We start from the raw sequence: 26,482 nt of genomic DNA, 5'->3' as shown, positions 1-26,482 counted from the left end.
TCTTCGCTTCTTCCCTGTAACCGCCAATCCGGAAGAATCGTTCTGCTAAAGCGATCCATCCATACGCGTCCTCGCCCTCAAAGATCGGCAACTCCACACGTTTGATCATATCTCGATGATCCCCCAAAGTATTCCGCATCGTAACCGTATCCACTCTCGCAAGTGGATCAGAGTTGTGAACCTGATTCTCACTCGTCGTCGGTACGTGATTAATATCTCCGATCGGTGTCGCCGCCGTACCCTTGGTTAAGATGTTGAAAAGTTCGGAGAACTTCTCTTCTAGGCTCTTCATCGATGCTCGTAGCATCCCCGTCGATTCTTGTTGTTCGGCGTAGTTCGACGCCACCGTCTGTGCTAACGATTCCAACGTCGTCGCTCTCGTCATCGTCGCGATCGATTCGATCCATAACGCTCCACCACACCAATTTGTTAAGAACTAAAGAGTATTCTTATTACGAACCACCCAACCACCCCTCCTAGTCTCTACACACAGAGTACTAAGCCAACTCTTGAATCTCACAGCTCGAGATCAAGCCACAAATGATTCTCAACAGAACGCCCCCTCCGTAACTGGCTAACGAGCCTTTTCTAATGCAAGACTCGTGAACAATATTATTGATTACTTAAATGAAAACTCTAGCAACTAATGCCAGCTCAGCTTTTCATTTAACTGTCTCCTTCCCTTTCTGTTGCTTCTTCTTCGACACATACACTCTTAGAGGCATATCAGTCTTCGGCAAACTCCACGGGACTCAGCCACTACATTAATACAAGGGAACTGCAACTTGAGCACATTTCCAAACAAAAAAATAATATAAAGAAAAATAAATAGGTACGTAGCATAACCTCAAGCCAGGTATTCCCACGAGCAGGCTCCCACACAGCTAAACCTCCATTCTTGCTCTGCCATTTTAACATTATTATGAGAGACCTATGACTTAAACTTAACTTGATCGGTCCAAATTTGAGACTCATAGATTAAAAAAAGGGTATCTGGTACCTGAAAGTATAGAAGCAAATTAACGGCATCGTACAGCTTCTCTGCATCCATTTTCTCACCCAACATTGGCATGCTCTCAAAGATTAGGCAGCACTGATAATTATGTCATTTGTCAATACTCAGTATACGTACATTCCTTATTTTGATATCTATCATGATGGTCATAATTAAACCAGCTCACTTCTTTCACGACTTTTTCTTGGGTTCACCCCCTAGGGTGAACCTTTAGGTTCACTAACCAATAGAAAGTTGTCATTTTAGATCTAGTATCTTTTAATTAAGGAAACAAAATAACTTACCAAATTATATTATGCTTTTAAAATAAAAAATTAAAAATTAAATAAAGAGAAATAACAATAGTTCTAAAAAAATATTATTTAAAAAAAATATTTATTTTTAAGATTTAGAGTTTAGTGTTTAAGATTTAGAATTTAGAATTTATCCAAATGTTTAGTGTTTTTCCAAGGGTTTAGGGTTTACCTAAGGGTTTAGGGTTTACCCAAGAGTTTAGGGTTTACCCAAGGGTTTAAGGTTTTTCCAAGGGTTTAGGGTTTAGGATTAGAGTTTAGGGTTTAGTGTTTTGTTGACAACATGTTTAGTGTTTTTCCAAGGGTTTAGGGGTTTACCCAAAGATTTAGGGTTTACCCAAGGATTTAGGGTTTAGGATTAGAGTTTAGGGTTTAGTATTAGGGTTTAGTGTTTTGTTGACAACATTTTTTTTTTAATTCGTTTTTTATATATTATTTTTATTTATTTTTAAATTTTATTTTGAAAAAATAATATAATTTGCCAAGTTATTTGGTTTCCTTAATTAAAAGATACTAGATTTAAAATGACAATTTTCTATTGGTTGGTGAACGTTCACCCTAGGGGTGAACCCAAGAATAACTCTTCTTTCACAACACTTTTTTTTTTATAAACTGTTTTAAAGATTTTATAATTCACACCTCTAGACTCTCAGCAGTGCAATCAGAAACAGCCCATCCTTGATCTCGGTCTGAAAAGGTCCACGCGCCTTTCGTTATCTCTCGAAACATTTTCCTGTGATCACCGGGAGGGTTCTCTGTCAGTTGAGATTTCTTCAAGAAGTCGTATCCTTTGATCAACGTTGAGCTAATCTCATCATCCATGTCAGCAGCTAACAAGACCTCCAGCGATAAGGCCGTATCCCATAACTGGCTACCAAAAGACTGCACCACCAAGCAAGGGTTGATTCACGTGAAAGAAGACCGGGTCACAGACTCACAATTGATATGTGCCAGTTTACTACAAACGACTTTAAAACTAAAACTATACCCTAAGTTCGAGCATATATATATTTCGATTATTGTCTTCTTTTTTTTTTTGAAAATAAGTAGACCTGACCTTATATTCTAGAGCAAGTTGATAGGTACGCTAAATTGGTTCCACTATCCTAAGTTCAAGCATCCATGATTGAACTAAGTTTAGAGTAAATTGACAGATGGTCTATATTGGTTCTACTAAATGTATTAAAAACTAAAACTCAAATAACCGGAGCTGGTCTTGACGCCAAACAAGGCTAGTATGAGCTTGCGGCCATTAATTTTACGAAAAATAGGTTAAGAAAACGACCCATTTTACAAAAAACTAAGAGTTGGCGCAGATATAAAATATTTAAAAATATTATATATATATAAAATTTTCTATTTTTATATTTTAGTTTTATTAGTTTAAAAAATAAAACCATAATGTAATTGTTTTTAGTTTGATTTATTCAAGTTTCCTTTGACTTTTTAATTTTGCATTATTTAACTTTGATAAAAATAATTGAAATTTATAAAGTTACTTTATTATATTATTATTTATTTAATTACCATTTTTAAATATGTCTATTTGTAAATATATAAATTATTTCTAATAATATATACATTAAATAAAAATAACTTATATACGATAATAAAATATATTTTAAACTACACTTATTTTAATAATAAAAATATGATTCATATATTGATGTAAAATTTTAATATTCGTAATTATTATTTATATATAAAAACATATTATTTTAATTGATATAGAAAAGTTATTAGAAAAAATATTTTTGATATAAAATTTATTAGTTATTGCTATATTATGAAACTTTTCCAAAAATATAAATCCGTATATAGAAAATCATCATTATTATATTTAAGAAATCTTACCAAAAATATAAATCTAAATATAGTAAATTTTACATGTCACAATTAGATTTATGCCATGTCATATTTTTTTTAAGCCATGTCATCATTTTTTTGTGAAAGTTAATGTAGTGATGACACATATACAAATCACTTCTCAAATATAGTCTAGAGGATATATACCAAACCAGCCCATTGTTGTCTTTAGTAAATATATGAAACGCGTAATCGTCCTGCAAATAGTTAATTAATTCTAACCTGGATTTTCAGACTATCATTTTTTTGTGAAAGTTAATGTAGTGATGACACATATACAAATCACTTTTCAAGGGAATATATACCAAACCAACCCATTGTTGTCTTTAGTAAATATATGAAACGCGTAACCGCCCTGCAAATATCTAATTAATTCTAACCTGGATTTTCAGACCATCTTCGCCTATCCATATGAAATCTGAGACTCGAGCAAGATGTTTCTTAAAATAATCACCGTCTGGGTCGTCTACCCAACAAGCAAGCATATGAAACGGCTAGCAGTAAAAAGAAATTCAAAATTTTGTCAAACTATATGATGTCAGTATATAAAAGCATTAATAGTTAAACACAATTAAAAATATACCTTTTGTACACATCCACCGGTAATATATCGAGTGGATTCATCGTGATAGTGAATTATTTCCATTGTCTTTCGGAGAGCTCTTTGTCTTAGGAGCTTGTTGAGAGGCCATTGGTTTAAGAGGTTCTCTGAGAACACATGAACACTTTTCCAAAACATATCTTGCAAAAAAGACTGTGGATAGTATAGATCTTCCTACATCATAATCATCATTATGTCCGTTAATTAATAATATTCACATAGGTAAAAAGTTTGTTACCACAATGTTAACAGATATTGTAATTAGATCCTTTCCATATACATATAAACGCTTGCGTTTACAATTCACATAGATATCTGATGAAAATAAGTTTTTTTATAGTTCCGCAATCCGATAACCAATATTTCAACATAGAAGCAAACAAATCATAGGTTAGAAATAATCTAGGGTTAGGAAGATGAATTGACAAGGAAAAAATAGACTAATCAATACAATAATTATATTACCTTTGCACATAGATTGCGCGCTTGACTCCATTTGATTTTGTTGTATGGCTGAGGATAAAGCTCTTCCCGGAGCTGTGCTATTAGAGGTGTTGGAGTAGCGACAAATTTTTTTCCATACAAGTATGACACAGCCATGAAAATGTCTCGTAAATAAATCCAAACAATTCCTGTATACCGACAGATAAATTTCAATTTCAGCTAAGGGGACGTGCTAATTAAAATTCATATCATATATAATTAGTTTTTGAACCTCCGTTAAAAGGAGACGACAAAGGAAGCATCCAGAACTCAGGTGGCATGGGCTTGCAACCAGACCAATCATACACTCCAAGAACCTGTGCATGTTGAATTTAGAAACAAAATCCAAATACCACTAATTAAAAAAGGTTTTGTGGACAATTTATTACATACTTTTTGAAATTCACAATTATAACGGCCATACTAGTTGATAAAAAAATACGGCTATACTAACTAATAATTTATACCGAAAGCCAAATCTTTCCAAACAAGGGCGTATACGCGGCACCACCATGGTCGATGATCCACTTACGTGCTCTTGCACAAACACTTTCTTGATCCATCCCAAAAATTCTAAGACAGACGTAGTTGAGGACTGTACAGAACATAACACTGTGGCCCTCCACATGTATTCCCCATCCACCATCATCGTTCTTGTACATGTGAAGGAAGGTTAAATGAATAACACGAAATAACATGTATATCTTATCTTTCATATGATGAATAGAGAGATATGTTTACAAGTACCTGATGGTTATACAGGTAACGCATGAATTCTTTGCGATGCTCAGGAGTGAAAATTTTCTCAAGATGGCCAGTGATGTACAAGGATATGAACTGTAGTTTTGTATTTTAGAATCAATATATATATATATATATATAGATATTTTTCCCTACCAAAAATAAATGATAAAACAGAGTTTGCTCGTGGGAGTAGCTTACAAAGGGGGCGTTGAAGAACATAGAACCAGAATTTTCAGCAGGCCAATGTCCATCATCAGCCTGTAAGGCCGCAAAATAAAGTACCCCTCTCCTCAATGCTGCCCTTGCGTCTTCATAGGTTATTTCCTCTGCATTTTCTATAATTACTTGAGGAATTTTCTGTTTAAACTTCTTCTCTCTCAGAAACTGTGTAAATAAAATAAAATAAATGACAATAGAAAAAATATCATGTAAATGAGGTAAGATCTAAAGTGGTAATGCATATAATGCATATATTTAATGTTTATGGTATACCTGCATGCGCCAGAGGAGATCAGCACTAGCCTTGAAACAAGAACGGTTTAGGGAAAAATTCTGACGAGCTCTATCGACCTCTTCACGTTCTTCTGGAGAGCCTGAGTTTGCATCAAACTCCCAAATCTGCCTGCCTACGTAGTTGTTGGTGCTGAACAAGTGAGGGCCATCTCCAGCCTCAGCCGCAATCTTGAGCCTCCACATAGTTCTACCACAGTGCGAGTAGAAACTAAGAAATCTCTACCATTATTATATATACTTCTGAACCATGCCCACAGTCTTGCTGTTAAAAGTGTAATGAGTCTGTATTCTATATATATTTGTCCATAAAATCATTCAAAAAATATGTTTCTCGTTGTCAAATTATTAAATATGGCCAACAAATTATTTGTGTCTCAAATGAATCACCCATACCAAAATCGTTTTTAATTTTATTAAATTTGAACGTCGGATATCTTGAAAATCAACCACGTTAATTAGTGTCTGAAATGATGAGGCCAGCATCATTTTGTGATGCATATTCATTCTGCTGGGATTGATTTTTTCTTCTTTTTATTTTGGATAAATCTGCGACAGTGATTCCAATAATATCGTAGGGCGCTGAAAGTTAGATTTTATGGATTTTAAGAAACAATAATAGAAACACAGGGGCAGTAGAAGATGGATCTTTTCTAAATCCATGCAAAATTATCTGAATGATGGCACATACCTTTTTTTAATTAAGAGCATACTCTATAACTTTAAATATAAAGTTTTTTGCTTTCCAAAAAGAAACTTCAAAACTTTAAATTTAGAGTTTTGAGGAGTAAAACTTCATATTTAAAGTTTCACTACTTGAAACTTCAAATTTGATCTCAGATCTTAGATTGGGTGGCCGGTGGTCGGGTTTTGCCCTCCCCCCTGTAACGCCCCCGAACCGTTCTAGGCATAAGTCAAACCACCGGCCAACAATCAAACAAGAACATGACCGACGGGCCGACAGTCTACCAAGGATCGGGAGCGCTACATGACGGGTTAACGGCCGATCCGGCCAAGGTCACGAAAAGTGCAATTCGTAACTAGACCAGTCCGCCCGCTAACACGTCCCATCAGACCAAAGCCTAAGGCTTCTCAACCCGTACCCCAATCTGACGTTGTGTTAGCTTGGACAAGCTAATATCAGAAACAACAAGGCATTTACACAAAACATCGCTTTATTTATCTTATATAATATTTGGTTTTCAACACACAAAATATTACACAAGTAGTGGCATGCCAAGAAAGCGAAAATACATACTTATAGTCTGAAAGCGTCTTAAGCAAAAAGATGCAAATCTACACCAGCCAGCCTAGCCTCCCGCGACCTCTACAAGCTCGCTACTGGTCACCTGAAACAACAACGAGTGAGGAGTGAGTAATCTAGCATTACTCAGCGAGTTACAATCCCCAACTAACAAATACAACCCCTCGCTATCCCACCCCAAACAATCTAAAGCGAGAAGTTCACCTAACAACACAATTCAACAACAATAAGCAATATCAGAAATACGCATCAGGAAAAAGATTGTAAGATAACTAGCATTATGCTAGCTCACCACCAAACTCAATTTCGAAATAAATTAGGGTTTAACAACCCAAAATACGATTTTATATATATAACAAACTCGGGCCATGGTGACGTTATGTTCCTCCTTCACTATCGGCAATATCCTATCTTCCTACCACGAAGGCCAGAAGAAGGAACTTTCAACCGACCGCGGCCCACAGTCCTTCGGGTTACCGCGCGACAGCCCACAGTCCTTCGGGTCACTGCCACATTACACCGTCGTGTAATAACTCAGCCATAGGCCATGACCCCGTCTATATGAGTCTTCCCGATCCAGCGAATAAGGGGTTTCCTTGAACCCGCCGGGTACGAGGTCTGAAGGAACACTAACTCACCCCAATATGCCTAGCATTGTGGGTTACACAAATGCTATCGGCCAATATACGATTAATACTAAACCCGGTAAAAATAACACAAGGTTCCTAGTATTAATCACCACACAATCAACACATTCCACCTCAAACATGCCTAGCATTGTGGGTTACACAAATGCTATATGGCCAAAATATGATTAATACTAAACCCGGTAAAAATAACACAAGGTTCCTAGTATTAATCGTAAATTAACACAATCAATCATATTCCAGAATCTAGCATAAAGACTAATTCCAGAATACCTAACTATCCACAACTTAGCGATATCATCTAAGCATTCCACATTCGCTAACTAACCAATCAACCTAACCATTAGCATGCTACTACGGTTCTCAAACAATAACAAGCATGCCATCAACTCAATCAACATAACCTCAATTATTCAAACCGTTACTCAGTTAGACCCGGCCTCCTGCCATGATCCAACTTCCAAGTAACGGGACCCTGCATGAAAACAACTCAGCAACCAATCGATTATAACTCACAGTTTTTGGTTGACCGTGGCCTTGACCCCAAACCCGACTTCTGCGATCCGAACCCTTTCTCGACCTTCTCAAGTAGACCCACGTCCAGAATGGTCTTGAACTGGTCTCCACTATATCTGATCTCCCTTCACTTGAACATAACCTTCTTCAGGTGCTGACTCAAAATCGGCAGAATAACAGTTCTCGAAAACTGCCTAAATCGCTCGAAAACTATTGAAACTCGATCTTTCTTTCTTTGCTTTCTCTCTCACGTTTTGAACTGACTTTCAAGTGTTCTGAATGTGCTCAAATGAGAGGGGGTCGTGGGCTATTTATAGGAAACAGCAACCAATCAGGAACAAGCCGTGTGGCAGCCCGTGTGTCGCTTCGCATGGCTCCGGACGCATGCGCGGCGACACCTCGTGCTCCACATGGCTGGCTGCATGTCTCAGTCTCATGCAGGATGACACACCCACGTCCAGATGGCCAGCTGCATGACTGAAGTGCATGCAGGTCGACACACCATCTCACACATGGCTGGCCGCATGCTTCGGTTGCATGCATCGCAACACCTCGTGCTTGGCCGTTCCTCCTCGTGCTCCACATGTCTACTTGCATGTACAGGTTGTATGTACTGCAACACCTCCTGCTTCCCTTGACACACACACACTGACAGGAGCTTGCCACCACGTCCTGAACACACACACATCTAGCCACCTCGAGCTTCTCGGTCAATTGTCCGATATCGGCCTTACAGTGAATTTTTCGTCCCGCGATCATTCCCAATATTTTTCGACGCCCGTTCTGATGATCTGATTATTTTTAATAAGCTCCAAATGAATCCTGACTTGATGGAAAATATTTCCCGAGTTTCCGGCTTCTTCGGAAAATTCCATAATACCGAAATTAGGGTTTTTCGCCCAATTTCCGGTCTTCCTGTTGTGCTTCCAAAAGTGTCATGCTTCAAACGTCCTTTGAGTAAATATACCACATTGTCTAACCATTGTCTAGTGGGATACTTGACACATGGTTCAGACAAAAACAATTTGATCGTCCGCGACTAGACCACCCAAAAGATACTCGACCATTCTCTTTTTTTTTTTTTTTTTTTTTTAATGGGTTTCTACACCCCCCCCCCACCCGGTGTCTCTCTCCTCTGCCTCTCCAGCTTTGTTGTCGTCGCTCTGAGTTCGTCCCTCCTTCGCGGTTCAGATCGGGTGGGCTTGCCTTGGAGTTCCGGCGAGGCTGGTGAATAGTTGAAGATGAGGGGTTTCTCTGGTCGAGTTGTCCTGTTGAGGCTTGGATCTGTTCTCTTCTCGCGGTGTGGGTGTGGGGGTTTTCCAGCTTCATCTGTTTCTCTCAGCCTTCTCGGCTTGGTAGATCCAGCCGGTAGATCCAGCCCTTATGACATGGATCTGTTGCCGGTTTCAGTTGGTGGCGCTGGAGTAAGGTGTCTTCTCCTGCTATCGTCTTCTCTTTCCGTCGGTGTGTACCAATTTTGGTCTTTCGGGTTGGGTCTTGGAGGTTATGTCGGGTGTGGCCATCGGTGTACATGTTCTACTCAGGTTCCTGCAGTTGGTGTGTGGTTTCTGCTAGGGTTTTGGTGGTCCATGACTCAGGGTTTTGCTCCTCTCCGTTGGCGGTGGCGCATCTGTGGCGTGGGTTAAAACCTCTTTCTTGCTCAGGGAAGTTCTGTCGCTGGTTCTTAGTTACAAATGTGTGTGGGGCTAAAGGTCTTTGGATTTGTCAACCAAGTCCTCTTAACCTCTGTGGTGGCGCGTGCAGTGTCGTCCAGTGTTGGAGTCAAGATCTAGGGTTTCTCTCTAACCACCTCTGACTTGAGGTGGTGCTGGTTCGGCTCTGGTTTCTTTGGTGCAGGTTCGATGGTGTGGCGTTTCTCGACGTCCTCCTTTCCACCAAATAAGAGCTTTGTCCTTGTGAGGATTTTGTCTGCAGCTTTGAGGTTCTTGACAGGTGATTATTCAACTGAGTTTATGTTCGTTGCACTGCTGATGATGAATAGATGTTGAATAGAGGCAGCGACCTGACTTTGGCTGCTTTGTTACAACCGTGGGAGATGATTCTTGCGGTTTCTCTATCTCGAGGATGCTGGTCGGAGGCGGCTTCTCTGACTGCCCGTAGAAGCTCATATGCCGCGGGGTGTAGCTTTGTCTTCTGAAGTTGGTTCGTTTTTGCATAGTCCTCGGAGAAGCTGTAGGCTCTTCCCACTTACGAGGTTTGAGGGCTGGCCTCGGAAGGAGGAGCTCGTGGCAACAACGATGAGGACTCCAGTTCTTCAGATCTGCGGCAACTTTGCAAATGTCCGAGTTCAATGCTCAGAATTGGTGTTTCGTCATCCATGATCCTCTTAATTTTCTTTGTGGTGTTCACTACTTGTTGATTTCACATGTTTCCCTTGTAGCTCAGCTTTGTTTGTAGTTTTGGGTCTTTCTGTTTTCTTTGTTGTCTTTGTATTCTGTCAAAAAATTTAAAATTGGTATAAAATTTAACATTTTACCCAAAAAAAAAAATTTCAAATTTGAAGTTTCATTTTTTTATTTGCATTTTGATCCTTATAATTAATTACACACCACATTTATGATTTTTAAGTATTTTCTCATTTATCGTTTTAATCCTTAAAATTTCATATATCATAAATATTTCAAATTTATTTTTATAAATTCGAATTTTGCACATAAAATTAAATTTAAAAATAAAATTTATAATATTTTAAAACTAGAATTAGAAAACAGGAATATCACAAAAGAAACTTCATTAGAAAATATTTTTTAAAAGGTACATGAAGAAATAATTATTAAATAAATTTAAATATTACAACAACACTAATAGTCTGATAAATTTTCTCTTGAACTTTCAAAATTTCTAAAATATTATCCAAACAAATTTTGTGTAACCGAAGATCTCCATTACATAAATTATCTTATGGAGTATTAATGTAGTATTTTACTTGTAGTTTAATATTTAATTATTTATTTTTATTTATAATTTTATATATTTAGTGAAAGATTCTATTAATTAATAGTACCTTAATATTTTTATATATGTGCTAGTTATTTAAAAAAGTTTAATGGATTTATATTAGTTATAACTAATATAAAGATCATAATGTAAAATACAAATAATTTTAAAGTTGAATTTGAAGTTTGCAAAACTTTAAAATGAATAGTATTTTTGGAGATGCTCTAAGTCGTATGCTTAAATTACTCTATTTCCCTTTTCACTAATCATCGTGTTCATTTCTATTTTTTTTCGGTGATCAAAGGTCGAAACTCTGACATAGATTATCTCTTATCGTGCTTTGTTAGAGTATTATTTTTCTTAGTTTGTGTTTCTTCATTTATTCTTTTCAACTTTCTAAATTACTGTTGAGCAAATATTTTGTGAGCTATAGACTCCAAGTTGGAGAATAAGTTTATATTGATCGAATCACATACAACTAGACAAATCTAGACAAATCAGCTTAAAATAGTCTTAAATTTGTCTTACTTGATGATTGTTTAAGTGTTTTGCACGATATTTCTTTTAAATGTAGCATAAAAATTAATGATAACGTGTTAACTGTCATATATATACTATATGATTCTATTATGTGTTCATATGAAGCATATTATTTCCATATCAGTTTGCGCGTATTGCGCTTTTTTTTGTGATCCTCCTATTTCCATCGCCATGTGGATTTGTCATTATTTTATTCAGGGAACTAACGAAGAAAATTTCAACCAATAAGCAAAAGAAAATTAAAATCAGTATAGTAAAAAGTGTGTTATTTGACAAAAAAAAGAAGAAGTAAAAAGTGTGTTATTAATCTATTCGACATTGCATGGAGCCTTAGTATTTATTTTTATATCTTTTCTAAATGTAAGAACCACTCATACCTAAATCATTTTTAATTTTATTAAATTTGAACGTCGAATTATCTTAAAAAGTGAACCACGTTAATGTTGAAGCCCAAAAAGGTTAGGTCAACAAATATAATAAATGGTCGAACAAATATTTAAATAACCAATGTAGCGAGTGGAACTCGGAGAATCTTGTTATTAATGAATTTGTGCTTAGGCGATGGCAAAAAGATAAAGAGATTTTGGCTTTGTACGTTGATCAATGAACGAAGAAAAACATTCAATTCTCTATCATTCCTATAAAATATTACTATTCACAAAAAATAATTTTTTTTCTTATTTTTTTAGAAAAATAAAAAACAAAATTATTCTTTGATAAATTTGAGAAAGATCAAACATTTTTTTCATTCCTACTATTTTATTTCTCTACGTTCTTTTTCTATTTGCTTTTTTTCATAAAAGTTATCAATCGGTGTGTTTATAGCTGCAACTTCTGATAAGGTTGCCTACATATTTTATAAAAGAAATCAAGCCATAACTAGTTCATCGTATGTTTTTTGGATTTGACTCCAAGTGCTTAAGTTGAGATTATGATTGATATCACACTGAAACGATGAGGTAGGCGGATGATGAGATATAGAGCATAGGGTGAACACACAGAATAATAGCTCTCTGGAATGATAACTTCGGTCGACGTTGTCGGAAAAATGTCACGGAGAAACGCTGTAGGAAAATAGTGTCGGATGACGGTGTTGGTATGACGGCATCCGCCTGATGGTGTCGGCGTGACGACATGCCTCGTCGGAGACCATAGCCGTTAGGATGAATGGTCTTCCTGATCTTGCTGAAAGACTTTTCTCTAAAATTTTTTGCTATTTCTCTTTCTTGTATTCTCCAAAAGGAAAAAATAAATGAAATCTCTATTTTTAAGGAGTGATTTCATATTTATAGACAACTATGATACTATTTATTTTGAACTAGGCTTATTCTCTTTGATTAATAAGCCAATGTTAGATTTGTGAAGAGTTAAGTGAGAGTTTCAAACCCACCGCCAACAGTTAGTATCTTAAATGAGGCCATCATCATTTTTTTTTTATAACGCTGATTTATTATGAATTTACAATTATGAGAAAGATTACATAGACGATTCGACAACCGACAATACTACATGTCTTATGAGGATCTATTTCTAACTGTATCATCTGAGTCATCCTATAAAGATCCACTTCTGACCAGATTTACGTGCAATATGTTGAAGATTTTTTGCAAGTCTTTTTTCCGTAGTTTGCATTAATAAATCGTTCTTTCCGAAATTTGAAACCTGAATTTCTTATAATCTGCAAGAACTTGCATAGTATGTGATTCAAATCCAAGACTTGGATGTATAAACCTTTAAACCTTAACCAATAGGTCATGGTGCTTCCGGCCAGCGTCATTTTGTGATGCATCATTTTGTGATGCATATTCCTTCTGCTGGGATGGATTTATTTTTTTGGATAAATCTGCGACAGTGACTCCAATGATATCGTAGGGCGCTCGCTGAAAGTTAGATTTTATGGATCTTAAGAAACAATAATAGAAACACAGGGGCAGTAGTAGATGGATCTTCTAAATCCATGCAAAATTATCTGAATTAAGTCACATATTTTCTTATTAAGTCGCATACTTAAATTACTCTATTTTCCTTCTCACTTTCTATTTTTTCAGGTGATCAAAGGTCACTTATCGTGCTTTATTAGAGTATTATTTTTCTTAATTTGTGTTTCTTCATTTATTCTTTTCAACTTTCTAAATTACTGTTAAGCAAATATTTTGTGAGCTATATATACCAAGTTGGAGAATAAGTTTATATTGATCGAATCACATACAACTAGACAAATCTAGACAAATCAGCTTAAAATAGTCTTAGATTTGTCTTACTTGATGATTGTTTAAGTGTTTTGCACGATATTTCTTTTAAATGTAGCATAAAAATAAATGATAACGTGTAATCTGACATATATATATGATTCTATACTATGTTTTCATATGAAGCAAATTATTTGCATATCGGTTTTGCGTGTGTTACGCTTTTCCTTTGATCTTCCTATTTCCATCGTCATGTGGATTTGTCATTATTTTATCCAGGGAACTAACGAAGAAAATTTCAGCCAATAAACAAAAGCTAAATAAAATCAGTATAGTGAAAAGTGAGTTATTAATCTATTCAAGATTGCATGGAGCAGTCCACAAGTTTCGAAAATAGTGTTTACTATTTTTTATATCTTTTGTTAATGTAAGGAAATTAATTGTTTCTCTAATTGATGGAGTCATTTACGTTTGGTCTAAATGGAAACCGTTATTTTTTAAATCAACACAATTCGAGATCATAACTTGCACTTTACATTTCTTCCCAGTGCATTCATAATTGCATGATTTATTGAATTCGAAATTCCACGTTCTGACAAATGCAACAAAGGAATTGGGTACCGAGGAAGATTTATTGCATAAATCCGGTTTAGTAAAGATCCAGTCAAAACTGAATAAATTGGCAATGAAGAAATTATCTACTCCCTCCGGATATGAATATAAGATGTTCTATATTTTTATCTTGTATACAAATGTATGATGTTTTGAGATATAATTAATGCATTTATTTTTAAAATTTAAACATAAATTAAAAAGTAAAATTATGAGTGGTGAAACTTTATTGATATAATCAAAAAGTAACAACTAAAATATTGTATTTATTGTTTCTTAATATGTGTGTAAAACCTTAAACATCTTATATTTAAATCCAGAGGGAGTATTGGCCAAGTCCAAGTATTCCAGTCCAAAAGATTACTTCGACATTCGAGCTCTGAGTTTACGGATAACAACCAGGACCAAGTCACCTCACTGTCATCGGTTACATAGCATACCAAGATCTCTCGGGTAAAGTACGACATGTGCGACCTAAATAGCGTAGTTAGAGCGATCTGATCAATATAAAAGACAAGCCCCAACCATTATTTGAGAGACGCTTTTTTACTTACTCCTTTAAAATCTAGAATACTCTCTTTGAACTAGGGGTGGGCACTTTACCCGATATCCGAAGCCGCATTCGAACCCGATCCGAAAAACCTATCCGAAAAACCTATCCGAACGGGTATTGAATTACGAGAGATTGGATATCCGAACCCGAACGGGTAATATCTGAATCCGAATGAATATCCGAAGATAACCGAACATATGTATAATTAACCATATATTTCTAGTTTACATCTCTCATTTTATATAAAATATTTATATTGATACTACACGTACTTTAAGTTCATATGATATACATAGAATTACGGAGAAAATGATTTGCTACTCACTTAAAATGCATGTCAAACTTTTTATTTCAAGAATTAACAAAAAGTTACATCCAAAATTTAAAAACAATAACTAAATTGATGTTTTTTTTAGTTTCAAAATGTTATGTCCAAATCTATTAACCATTCAATCTATTAAAAATAAAAAATTAGTTAAGTCAAAGTTATATTTTTAAATACAAGAAATTTGAGAAATGAAAAATTTAATTTTTTTTTTCAAAATTTAAATTACCGAACCCGATCCAAAATAACCGAACCCGAACTGAAAATATCTGAACCCGATCCGAAGTACAGAAATACCCAACGGGTTCTATACCTCTATACCGAAATGCCCGAAAATTCGAAATACCCGATCCGAACCCGAACAGATACTCGAACGCCCACCCCTACTTTGAACCGTATTATCTTGTAATTTGTTATTTGTATTTATCATATTCATTAATATTAGTCCAATTCGATCAAAGAATCTGGAAAATCAAACTGACTACCTAGACCCCGTATTACCCGCAAGGGAACAGACAGACTAGGCATGGGCATTCCGTGGTCCGTTCGGTTTCGGTCCGAGTGATTTGGATTTTTGGATTTTCGGTGTTATGCTCATAAGTACCATTCGGTTTTTACTATCTATCGGATCGGGCTCGGTTCGGTTCCTTCCGGGTTCGGTTCCTTCCGGGTTCGGTTCGGATCGGATTTAACCAATGTTTAAAATCGTACAAAAATATATTTTTAAAAACTTCGAAAATCGACCAATTTTTTTTCAAAATATATAAATTAGTTACAAATCTAATTAAAAATTAGTTAAACTATCTAAATTAACTAAAAAATATTAAAAACAACAAATAAAACAAACTACAAAAAATATTTTGAATACTCTAAAATATCTAAATCACTTTAATACATATAAAAACATTAACATATTTAACTAATTTCGGATATCTTCGGATCCTAATTCGGATTTCGGTTCGGTTCGGGTTATAACCAAAGTCCAACGTAGTAAGCTCATAAGTCACATTCGGATATTTTTGTAAAACAGTTCGGATTCGATTTCGATTTTTTGGTTCGGGTTAAAGTCCGTACTTCGGGTTGAGTTAAAAACGCCCAGGCCTAAGACAGACCAAGACAGCGAGCAAGCAGATATTAAGTAACACTAAGAGACGCCTACATTCCAAGAAAAATGCATGCTCGTCAAAACTTCCAAGAGCACTATCGGCATGTTGCATGACACCCCATAAAGCAATCAACCATTCTCTCTAACCTATGGGATAAAAGTTTTCATACCAGCCGAGACAACTATACCAACACTACAAGAAAACACAACATTAACGACGGGGAAATTCGTAGTAAGTTCGTCGTAAAATAGATTTTACGAGTAATTAGCGAAGAAACACGTTTCCTCGTTAGTCGTTCGTCGTAACGCATTTTTCCTCGCCAATTCGTCGTAAATTAGCGAGAACACATTTCATCGTAAAAACGAAGAAAAGTATTCGTCGTAAAAACCACGTAACCTATCCACATAAGGAGGACGCTACATTTTCTCGTAAATACCTCGAAAGCAATTCCTCATAAATTACACGTAAACCCTTCCACGTAAAATACTCGTTAAGCTTTCCTCACAGTGTTGACGTAAAAGTTTTCCTCGTAACTTCCTCGTAGTCTTTCCACGTAATGTAGTCGTAATTAGCTACGAATTTACTTCGATTTTTTATTTTTCAGAATTAAAAAATATTTAATTTATTAATAAAAATATAATTTAAAAATAAACGTAAATACGAAAATATTTTATACATAAATAAGTTTTGAATTTATAATACAACCAACTAAAAAAAAAAAAGAACTAAGGGTCGTTCATCGCCCGGTAGAATTCTTCACTCCTCCTCTCTACATCTGCCTCGTCATGTGTGCCGGATGACTCGCCTGGAATGGGATTTTGTCGTCGCATGTTCCTCAACAAGGACTCCCATTCCGGATTTGAGGCCGCTACAACGTCCAAGAAGCCCTCGACTCCACCCATACGAGCTGTGAACGCAGATCGCGTCGAGTCCAACTCGTTACGCAGCTGAGTGACTTCATCATCCCGTCTCTGACCATAAGACGATGTCGCTCTCGAAACATCGTTGACGGAACCAATCTCCAACGTACGTCCCTTTTTCTTAAGGACAACCTTAAAAACAAAAAATAAATATTGTTAGTAAAAAGTTAAAGTAAATGAATAATAAAAAAATTTACTCGTAAATCTTGTCCACTTCAAATGTTGATAAGGTGACAGATAATCCGTCGGTGGACTGCTGGGTCAGCTGGGTCTGGCGGTCTTCAACGTGATCAACCAAGTCGTTGAAGATCTGCTAGGACCTAGCATCTAGAAATTGGCCCGCCTTGTTCTTGTGGATCCTCCCGTAAAGTTGCAAAAGAGACAAGAGTTCTCCCGTCTCTTTGGCCTAAAAAACATTTAAGAAAGTTAGAATATATATATATATATATATATATATATATATATATTAAAAATTAATTAAATTAAATATTTAATTATCATATCCAGACGGACACCGGCGTGGGATTTTTGACCCGTAGAGTGAAGTATCGACCCGTGGCCGTGCTCATCTACCGTCCGACGGGAGGCAGAGCAAGATTCGGCGACTCTAATGGAGTCAGGATCCCGTCAATAACGGATGAGGCCATCCCACACATCCGTGGTGACCTCAGGGGGTTTGCCACACTCATATTCCTTCACGATCCAGTCACCCTTCCAGTTGGAGACCGTGTCCAACAAGCAAGCTTTCGCCTTCGCGTTAAACGCTTTCTTCACCTTCTCATTGACCTCCATGGACCAATGGTATTTTTGCTGTAACAGAAAAAAATTAAATTAAAAATTAGTTTAAAAAAATTAAAAAATCTAAATCATAAAAAATTAAAGTATATATAATTAATTAATAGTAACTTACATTGAAAATTTTGAACCACGTCTTTCTGACGTAGATCAGCATCTTTTTCCAGTTCAGATGTGGCTCGGAGAAGTCACCAGGTATTCTTTCGTCACTCTCCTGTTAGCATCTCAGTGCATATACATCCACCTCCGCAACTCGAAAATATTCCCAGAACCTGATATTTTTTTTTCTTTCACGTTTTTCATTTTTTTCTTGTTGGTGTGTTAAAAAAATGTTCAAACGTCCATATTTATAGGAAATTTTCGAATCTGGTAGTTGAAATTTTACAAGAAATTTACGACGAATTTAGTTAGGTAGCCGAAAAACAACGTGTTACAACTACAAAGTTGGTGGACTCGAAATTTTTTCGTTAAGTGAACGTAAAATATTTCCTCGTAAAGTAGACGCTATTGTTACGTCGAGTTTACGAGGAAACCCTTTTTCCCCGTAAAAACCACATTATGTTACGTCGTTTTTACGAAGAAATCGTTTCGTCGTTATTTTACGACGAAATAACGTTGATTTCAAAATTCCTCGTAAGAAACTCGTAAAGTCGACGTACATTTACGAGGATTAAATTTCCTCATTAATTATCGTCGCTAAGGTGCATGCACTCTGAACCCCAAGTTAAACGAAGAAATGCTCCGAGATCAGATCAACTTCATCAATACACGTCGAGATATTAAAACTATCAACAAGAGCCGCTTGTTACTAGAATTCAGGAGTCATACAATGACGATTTGTAGTTAAGTGATCAAATAATGTTCTTTCTATTTATCACATTCATTAGTATTAGTCCAATTCGAGCAAACTATCTTAGAGATTTTTTCCACCATTCTCCTTAACTTTACTTTATCTATCTTATTAAAATAGAAGTACAAATAAGAATTACCCCTAAAACTTATAACTTATTTACAAAGCAATGCCACTGAAGTAATAAATAAACTTAAATCTAAATTAATTTTTTTTCCTGATATCATGCATATTTACATTGTTTTGATCATCTATTCTTGTACATTTTGATCATTTAGACTAGCATTTAGGTTTGTTTAGGTTGCATTGCATTGCATTTGTGTGTTTTTAAGTTTGGAGAAGCATTAATGAGGTTTTGGAGCCAAATGAGTTATAAAACATTCAAATGATTGGAGAATGGTGCAGTAGCAGGCAACTACCGCAGGCAAATGGAGGTTGCTACGGGGCCGCAGGCTGCTGTAGCAAGCAAATGGAGGCTGCTACGGCGCCGCAGGCTACTGTCGCGGGATAAGTCTGGTTGCGGCCGTGTGTCGACGAAATTAGATAGGGCGTTTCGCAGGCTGCTGCCGCAGGATGTGGAGGTTGCGGCCGTCGTCGTTGTAGTATAGTGGTAAGTATTCCCGCCTGTGGTGACCCAGGTTCGATCCCCGGCAACGACGCCAAATTGATTACGCGTTTAAGCACACACCAATTAACGTAATGTGCCAACAATACCACAATCGAATGGTATGTTATTGTAGCATTTTAGGATCGAATCCACAAGGAACTAGAGATCTATAACACCAAGAATACACAAACTTTCCTAATCTAAGCAAACAAGAATATGGATGATTTTGTAACAAGCTAATGTCCTAGAAATATAAACAAGGTGATCTCAAATCCAATCCAGAAATAAGTGCAAGAATTCAACCAAATGCTAAGGATGGATCCATGGGTAATGATAATTGATATAAGGTGATCAAGGTTCAATCTAGGATGTTCAAACAAAACAATCAACAAGTCTATAGGTCTAGATCTCATTCAATATAGATTAATCCACTGTCGTGGCAAAAACCCCTATGCTAATCATGAATTAAACATCAACTGTTGTTGGCTAATGCAATCAAGCATGCATGAATCACAAGTCTACTAACCACTTAAACATCTCGGACATCAACTGTCGTTGGCCAAGTATGTAAAAGACAATACTAAGTTCATTCAAGCATTTTAACAAACACCTTCCGGGCGTAAAATAGCTTAAGGTCTAGATGAGAATGATCAAGTCTAATCTAGCATTAAGATTACTTAGCAAGCATTGAACAATGTTAATCAAGCCATAAACATCTTAAATATCCACCTAATCACCCTAATCTATCTAACCCATGAATCACAAGGTCACTACTCATTAATCTCCATGAGAAACCTTAAACTCATGTAAGGATCAAGGCTAATCATGTTAATGAGCAAGAGAAACACAAATATAAGATGAAGTACTTCCTTAGATTATCAAAAGATTCAAGCTTTTACAAGTTTAGAAAAAGTTTTGAGAGAAAATGAGATAACCTCCTAAGATTAGGTTTATAATGTATTTATAATAGCTTAAAAACTCAAGGGTAAAATGGTAAAAAGCTAAATTTCGGACGACGGCCGCAACCTCCACATCCTGCGGCAGCAGCCTGCGAAACGCCCTGTCTAATTTCGTCGACACACGGCCGCAACCAGACTTATCCTGCGACAGTAGCCTGCGGCGCCGTAGCAGCCTCCATTTGCCTGCTACAGCAGCCTGCGGCCCCGTAGCAACCTCCATTTGCCTGCGGTAGTTGCCTGCTACTGCACCATTCTCCACTCATTTGAATGTTTTATAACTCATTTGGCTCCAAAACCTCATTAATGTTTTTCCAAACCTAAAAACACACAAATGCAATGCAATGCAATGCAACCTAAACAAACCTAAATGCTAGTCTAAATGATCAAAATGTACAATAATAGATGATCAAAACAATGTAAATATGCATGATATTATTTACTAAATCTATTCCACACCAAATTCATGATAAATATTACACTTAATGCACATTAATACAATAAACCTTAATATGTAAAGTAGAAACCTCTTTCCATAAATTTGTGGATATTATCCTCTATTAAATAATGTTTATTACATTTTTCAAAATTTTATTGTTAATTAACTCAATTAACAATATTTAAAAAATTTAAAGGATATGTCGTATTTGGGAATAAAAACTTAATAATGAGAACATATTTAAAAATATCAATTTTATTGATAATTCTAAATTTGGACCTAATTAAATTTTTCAAATAACCAATTTCACTAATCTATTTAATTGACGATATTGTTTTAGATATATATAACTAAAATTCTATTTGAAAATTATTTTTAAATTATGTATGATATTACATATGTTCAATTGAATTTTAACTTAAATTATTTTTCTTTCAAAAGGATTTGAAATATTAGATTTGGTAATAACATGTACATTTAAGTATTAGTATTAAAAACTTAAAAACACCTAAGATTTTTCTTATGGGAAAATTGTAATAGGGAAAGTTTTAAAAGAACATTATTCAAGTTTTGTACGTAAAGAAAAACATTTAGACAAGATAACAATATTCTAAAGAAAATAAAAAAAAGTTCAAATAAAATAATAATCCTACATATAATAAAATGGTAAAGTCAATAAGTTAAAATAAAGTTAATTTGATAATAATATAAATACAAGAAATGTAATTACTCATTTTAACAAATTACTCATTTTAATAAGTATAATATAAATATTTTAGTGTTAAAAATGGATGTCAAATATTTATATATCGGGTTGAGAAATTAAAAATTACGGCTACTTATATAACGGGTTGGAAATTTAAATATAGTTATCATTTATGACCAAAAACCTATCAAAGCATCTCAAATATTATTTTCGCATATATACTTTATTTTTTTTTACAGCAAAAAATTTACAGACTCATGTTGACTCTGTAAACCATATTGGTAACTCCGCATCCATGTGAACGACAAAGGACAGTTGCTTTCTTGCACTACGTGCTAAGCTATCCGCCCGAAGATTCGCATATATACTTTAGTTTATGGAAAACACACACATAAACTAAAAATAAACTAAAAATATATATTTTAATTATTATGCGTAATGTCATAATAAAAAATACATAATACGTGAAAAAATAAATATATATTATATTATTTATAGAAAACAAAAGTATATTTCTAAAAAATGAAAAAGTGGTTTCTTTTTTTTTACTGGGAACCCAAATGTTGTAAATAATTCTTTCCAATGTGTATCAAACCCGACCAATGAAAGGCTACTAGCATTTCCTTTACCACTAGCCAAATCGATATCAGGTAGATAAAAATAATATCGGTCAAATAAAAACAAATATTCGCGTGATATTTACATTTACAGTTATATAAATCATTTTACTTTTACTATTAGCGGAATTATGTAACAGCAATATATGTATTATGTGATGTATTTTTGTCACCATTTTATTATCATTTTTAAAGATTATATAATGGTGTAAAAAATATTTAGTTACATTACGTAAACAAAAAAACACCCGCCCGGTCGGACGGATCCAGCTCTAGTTTACATTAAAATTTTGTTTGTGGATTTTAGCTTTCGCAGGGGGAAACTGTTAAATTATTTTATTAGGTACATGTCAGTTACGGTACACATCCTCGAGTTTTTTTTTTTTTACAATATTATTTTCTTCGTTTGTCTTTGTGACTATTGTTGACTGCTAAATTAATGTTAAACAACAAATATTCTGAACAATAAAATTTGAAATCTAATAATACCATTGTACCAACTTTAGGATAGGGGTGGGCGTTCGGGTACCCGTTCGGGTTTGGGTCGGGTATTTCGGATTTTCGGGTATTTCGGTATAGAGGTTTAGAACCCGTTCGGGTATTTTTGAACTTCAGGTCGGGTTCGGGTATTTTTAGTTCGGATTCGGTTATTTCGGACCGGGTTCGGATATTTAAATTTTGAAAAAAAAATATTAATTTTTTCATTTCTAATATTTCTTGTATTTAAAAATATAAATTTCACTTAACTAATTTTTTTATTTTTAATAGATTGAATGGTTAAAAAAATTTGGACATAACATTTTGAAACTAAAAAGACATTAATTTGTTTATTGTTTTTAAATTTTGGATGTAACTTTTTGTTAATTCTTGAAATAAAAAGTTTGACATGCATTTTAAGTGAATAGCAAATCATTTTCCGTCATTGTATGTATATCATATGAACTTAAAATATGTGTAGTATCAATATAAATATTTTATATAAAATGAGAGATGTAAACTATAAATATAAGGTTAATTATACATATTTTCAGATATTCATTCGGGTTCGTATATTAGCCGTCCAGGTTCGGATATCCAATATCTCCTAATTCAATACCCGTTCGGATATTTTGCTACTTCGGTTTGGATTTCAGTTCGGGTTTTTCGAATCGGGTTCGGATGCGACTTCGGATGCGACTTCGGATATCGGGTAAAGTGCCCACCCCTACTCGAAGAATAAGCCAATAATATAGGTTGAATCATATGCAACCAAATAAATCAGTTTAATATAGTCACATTTGTTTGACTTACCAACTCTTGTTATTGTTTTGGCATGATATGTTGTTTAAAAAAGATCTTATACAGATTTAATAAATATGTTATTTAACATATTATGCATCTATGATAATATTTTTTTTTGAACAAATATATTATGTGTCTATGATAATATATTAGTATGTGTTTATAAGTATGAGGCAAAAGATTTGCGTATCAGTGTAATAATGGTTCTACTTCTATCATCATGTGCTCATCTCATTAATTATCTTTCTATCATCATGTGCGCATCACATTAGTTATCTCGGATAAATAATCAAGTCAACTTCAGACAACAAATGTTACAAAAAAAACTTCGTCCAACAAACATAAAAAGTACAAAACTTGACTAAAATAAATTTCCACGAGGAATCATCATATAAATAATTAAATATTTGAGCAAATTAGCTCGATATCCCAAGAAGAGAGGAATACCATTGAATCTAGGAAAAATGGTAATGAGCAAATTAGTTCGGATTAAGTGGCAGATATAAATAATTATATCTGCAAGAAATTATGTTTCCTTTGAAAATATAACCCAAACCTAGTATAAAAGCATTTAAACTTAAACCACGGTGCTTCCACGACTATATCTTCATCTTAGATATCCACATTATCATTAAAATTTAAAAAATTACTTAATTAATACACATATTTTATAGGGAATTTGCGGTAAATATACAAATTATAAGCTGATATTAGGTAAATGGACATGAAAACTGTACATTTTTTATTAATACGAGTATGCCCCTATATTTAGACTTAGGTGTAGTATTGACCAAACCGGTATCCCATCTTTGCCGCTACCATTTTGTCTCTCTCCTTGTTATAAACTTAATCTGTATAGATTTGTTTGACAAAAGAAATTCTTCTATGAAATCGAAAAAAGGCTCCACCCATCCTCTCCCTTTTCATTTATCTGTAGCCATTATTAGACACATCAAAACTGTAAAAACTTATCTATAGCCATTATTAGACCAAATTCATCCTCGTTTGCTTTACTAACCTTTTTCTGTCTCAACCTCTCAAATTTTTTTTCCCATCTCTGAATGTTTTTTCTTTTCCATCTCATATTAAAACTCTCTGAAATCTTCATATCTCATTTTTCTTCTCACATTTATATGATAGTCTGTAACTATGATGTCTTAAGGGAAAGCTTCAAGATAGGAAAAAAAAAGATGTGATGCGTCCTTCTAGCAGTTGAAAATAGATGTGAAGCGTTTTCCACTTTTTTTTGTTTCTTCTCCGTTCTGTTTCCAGAGAAACCCGAGGACAACAAAACTTGAGTTTTTGGGGGTTTGATTTTTTTCAAAAGAATCAGAACAATGAAAAACAGATTTCAAGTTTCTTGAATCTTCAGTGGAAAAGATATGGTTTATGTTGTGAGTTATCTCAATAGGTAATGGGGCTTTTCTCTCATTTCCTTTTAAAATGAGAATTATGTTGTGATGTCTCTGTTTTTTTCAACAAAGGTTCCTCCTTTTCAAGAACAAAGATCAGACTTGTGTATGTGAATTGGTTATTTGTTCAAATTTTGCAATTTTTTTTTAGTTTTCTGGAAATATTCCAATGAGTGTTCCAGCAGTTAAAATGTATAAGAGAAGGTTTAACGACATAGGAAGGGGAAGATATGATTCAGATTTTCGGACCCAACAATCTTGAAGAGAAAAAGGTCTCAACTTTGTTCTGCTTATCTCAGAGAAAGCAAGTACTTCTTGTTTGTTTGTTCGTTTGCTGACTAGGGTCTGGTGATGATCTTTCAGGAGAGCAAGATTCTCAAGTTCTTAGGTTTATGTGGAATCCACTCACGTGAGCCCGGATCTGTCGTGTGCTTGTCGGCGTTTGAGATACGAGGAGGTGTCTCTTGGTCGGAGGAGCATTTGAGGAGGAGAGAGTTGTAAAAAGTGGAAGTGAGGGAAACGAGGTGGTGAGTGTCACCTTTTCTAGACAGAGGATGGTGAACCAACGGCGTCGGAAAATAGAAAGCTTTGTGGATCGCCGGAGAAGAGGAGTCTGAGGCGAGCTTCGTCGCCGGGGAAGAAGAGAGAGAAGTAGAAGAAGCTGAAGAGAGGTTTTTGAAGTAGAAGAACCCATTTTGAATTGAAATTAACAAACGCTGAGCTTTGAAAGATTTAGTTTGGTTTCTCTTTCTGGGTTCTTCTGAGATGTTTGATTCTCTCTCTCTCTAGCGTACATATCTCATTGCTTTTATGGTTTTTGTTTTATTAACTTTGTGTCGTAATGCATAAAAATCTCACCTTTGTGATTCTTGATTCTTGATTTTCAATTCTTGTTTGGTTTTTCTCATCAAAGTTTGGATTTTTTTTTTCTTAATCTTTATGTACAAGAACAAGTGTCATTGCATTATTATAAAGAAAACTCTTTGTAGCCTTTCATATAAAGCATCCAACTTTCTGTTTACTCGGAACCGAGTTTCCCGTTTCATAGACAGATGTATCTAGGGGAGTAGGCTCGTTGTACAGATGGAATTTTAGAGTTTTGGAAAGATGGAATTTTAGAGTTTTGGAACCAAAACCAAGCCAATCATGACTCTAAGAAACCAAACCAAGAAAGCCAAGGGAAAATGGGCATTTAATTCCCGAAGTATTTGAAATCGGCAGTTTTAATACTCAAGTATTGCTTGCACATATTTATTCCTCAACTAATAGTTGACTGCGCAAAATTGGGATCAAAATAGTCAACGGTTAACTGATGAATGGAAAATAACGGTTTCTGTCAACTTTTTAACGGTAGAATATTCTAATCATGATTTTGCGCAGTCAATGATTAATTGGGAAATAAATATGCGCATATAATACTTGAGTATTTAATTTGCCGATTGAAAATACTTGAGGAATTAAAAACTCATTTTTTCTTTATATTTCGTATAAGATTGAAAGTCACTAACATCAATCCCTTTAAAAAAAAACATAAGTAGAAATATTTTCAAGTTAAATAAAATCATTATACGAGATATTTACCTTTAGAAATGGATTGTTGATTTTTTACAATGACATATAAAATAATACAAAATAATTACAATTACATCGTATTGTTGATGTACTTCATGTTTATAT

The 26,482-nt window shown here is 34.8% G+C and overlaps 1 protein-coding gene and 2 long non-coding RNA genes across 3 annotated transcripts; 1 reads left to right on the top strand and 2 right to left on the bottom strand.

Annotated features, from left to right (window-relative positions):
- Positions 1 to 227: 227 nt before the first annotated feature.
- Positions 228 to 5,862, bottom strand: LOC125591236 (seco-amyrin synthase-like). The gene is made up of 12 exons (XM_048765046.1): positions 5,495 to 5,862; positions 5,201 to 5,386; positions 5,006 to 5,095; positions 4,726 to 4,911; positions 4,491 to 4,575; positions 4,241 to 4,407; positions 3,758 to 3,949; positions 3,555 to 3,668; positions 1,948 to 2,190; positions 1,001 to 1,093; positions 847 to 903; positions 228 to 759 (listed from the first exon to the last, which is right to left on the bottom strand). The coding sequence occupies exons 1-12, from the start codon at positions 5,696 to 5,698 to the stop codon at positions 727 to 729; spliced, it is 1,650 nt and encodes a 549-aa protein (XP_048621003.1). The 5' UTR covers positions 5,699 to 5,862; the 3' UTR covers positions 228 to 726.
- An 18,137-nt stretch (positions 5,863 to 23,999) lies between these two features.
- LOC125591235 lies at positions 24,000 to 24,621 on the bottom strand. Its single transcript, XR_007327203.1, has 2 exons — positions 24,412 to 24,621; positions 24,000 to 24,324 (listed from the first exon to the last, which is right to left on the bottom strand). It is a non-coding gene; the product is annotated as an uncharacterized LOC125591235 (long non-coding RNA).
- Positions 24,315 to 25,678, top strand: LOC111208618. The gene is made up of 2 exons (XR_002660512.2): positions 24,315 to 25,077; positions 25,169 to 25,678. It is a non-coding gene; the product is annotated as an uncharacterized LOC111208618 (long non-coding RNA).
- The last annotated feature ends 804 nt before the right edge of the window (positions 25,679 to 26,482 follow it).

Source organism: Brassica napus, chromosome C8 (assembly GCF_020379485.1).
Source record: "Brassica napus cultivar Da-Ae chromosome C8, Da-Ae, whole genome shotgun sequence".
Lineage (NCBI taxonomy): Eukaryota > Viridiplantae > Streptophyta > Magnoliopsida > Brassicales > Brassicaceae > Brassica > Brassica napus.
This window is presented reverse-complemented; position numbering and strand designations above follow the sequence as displayed.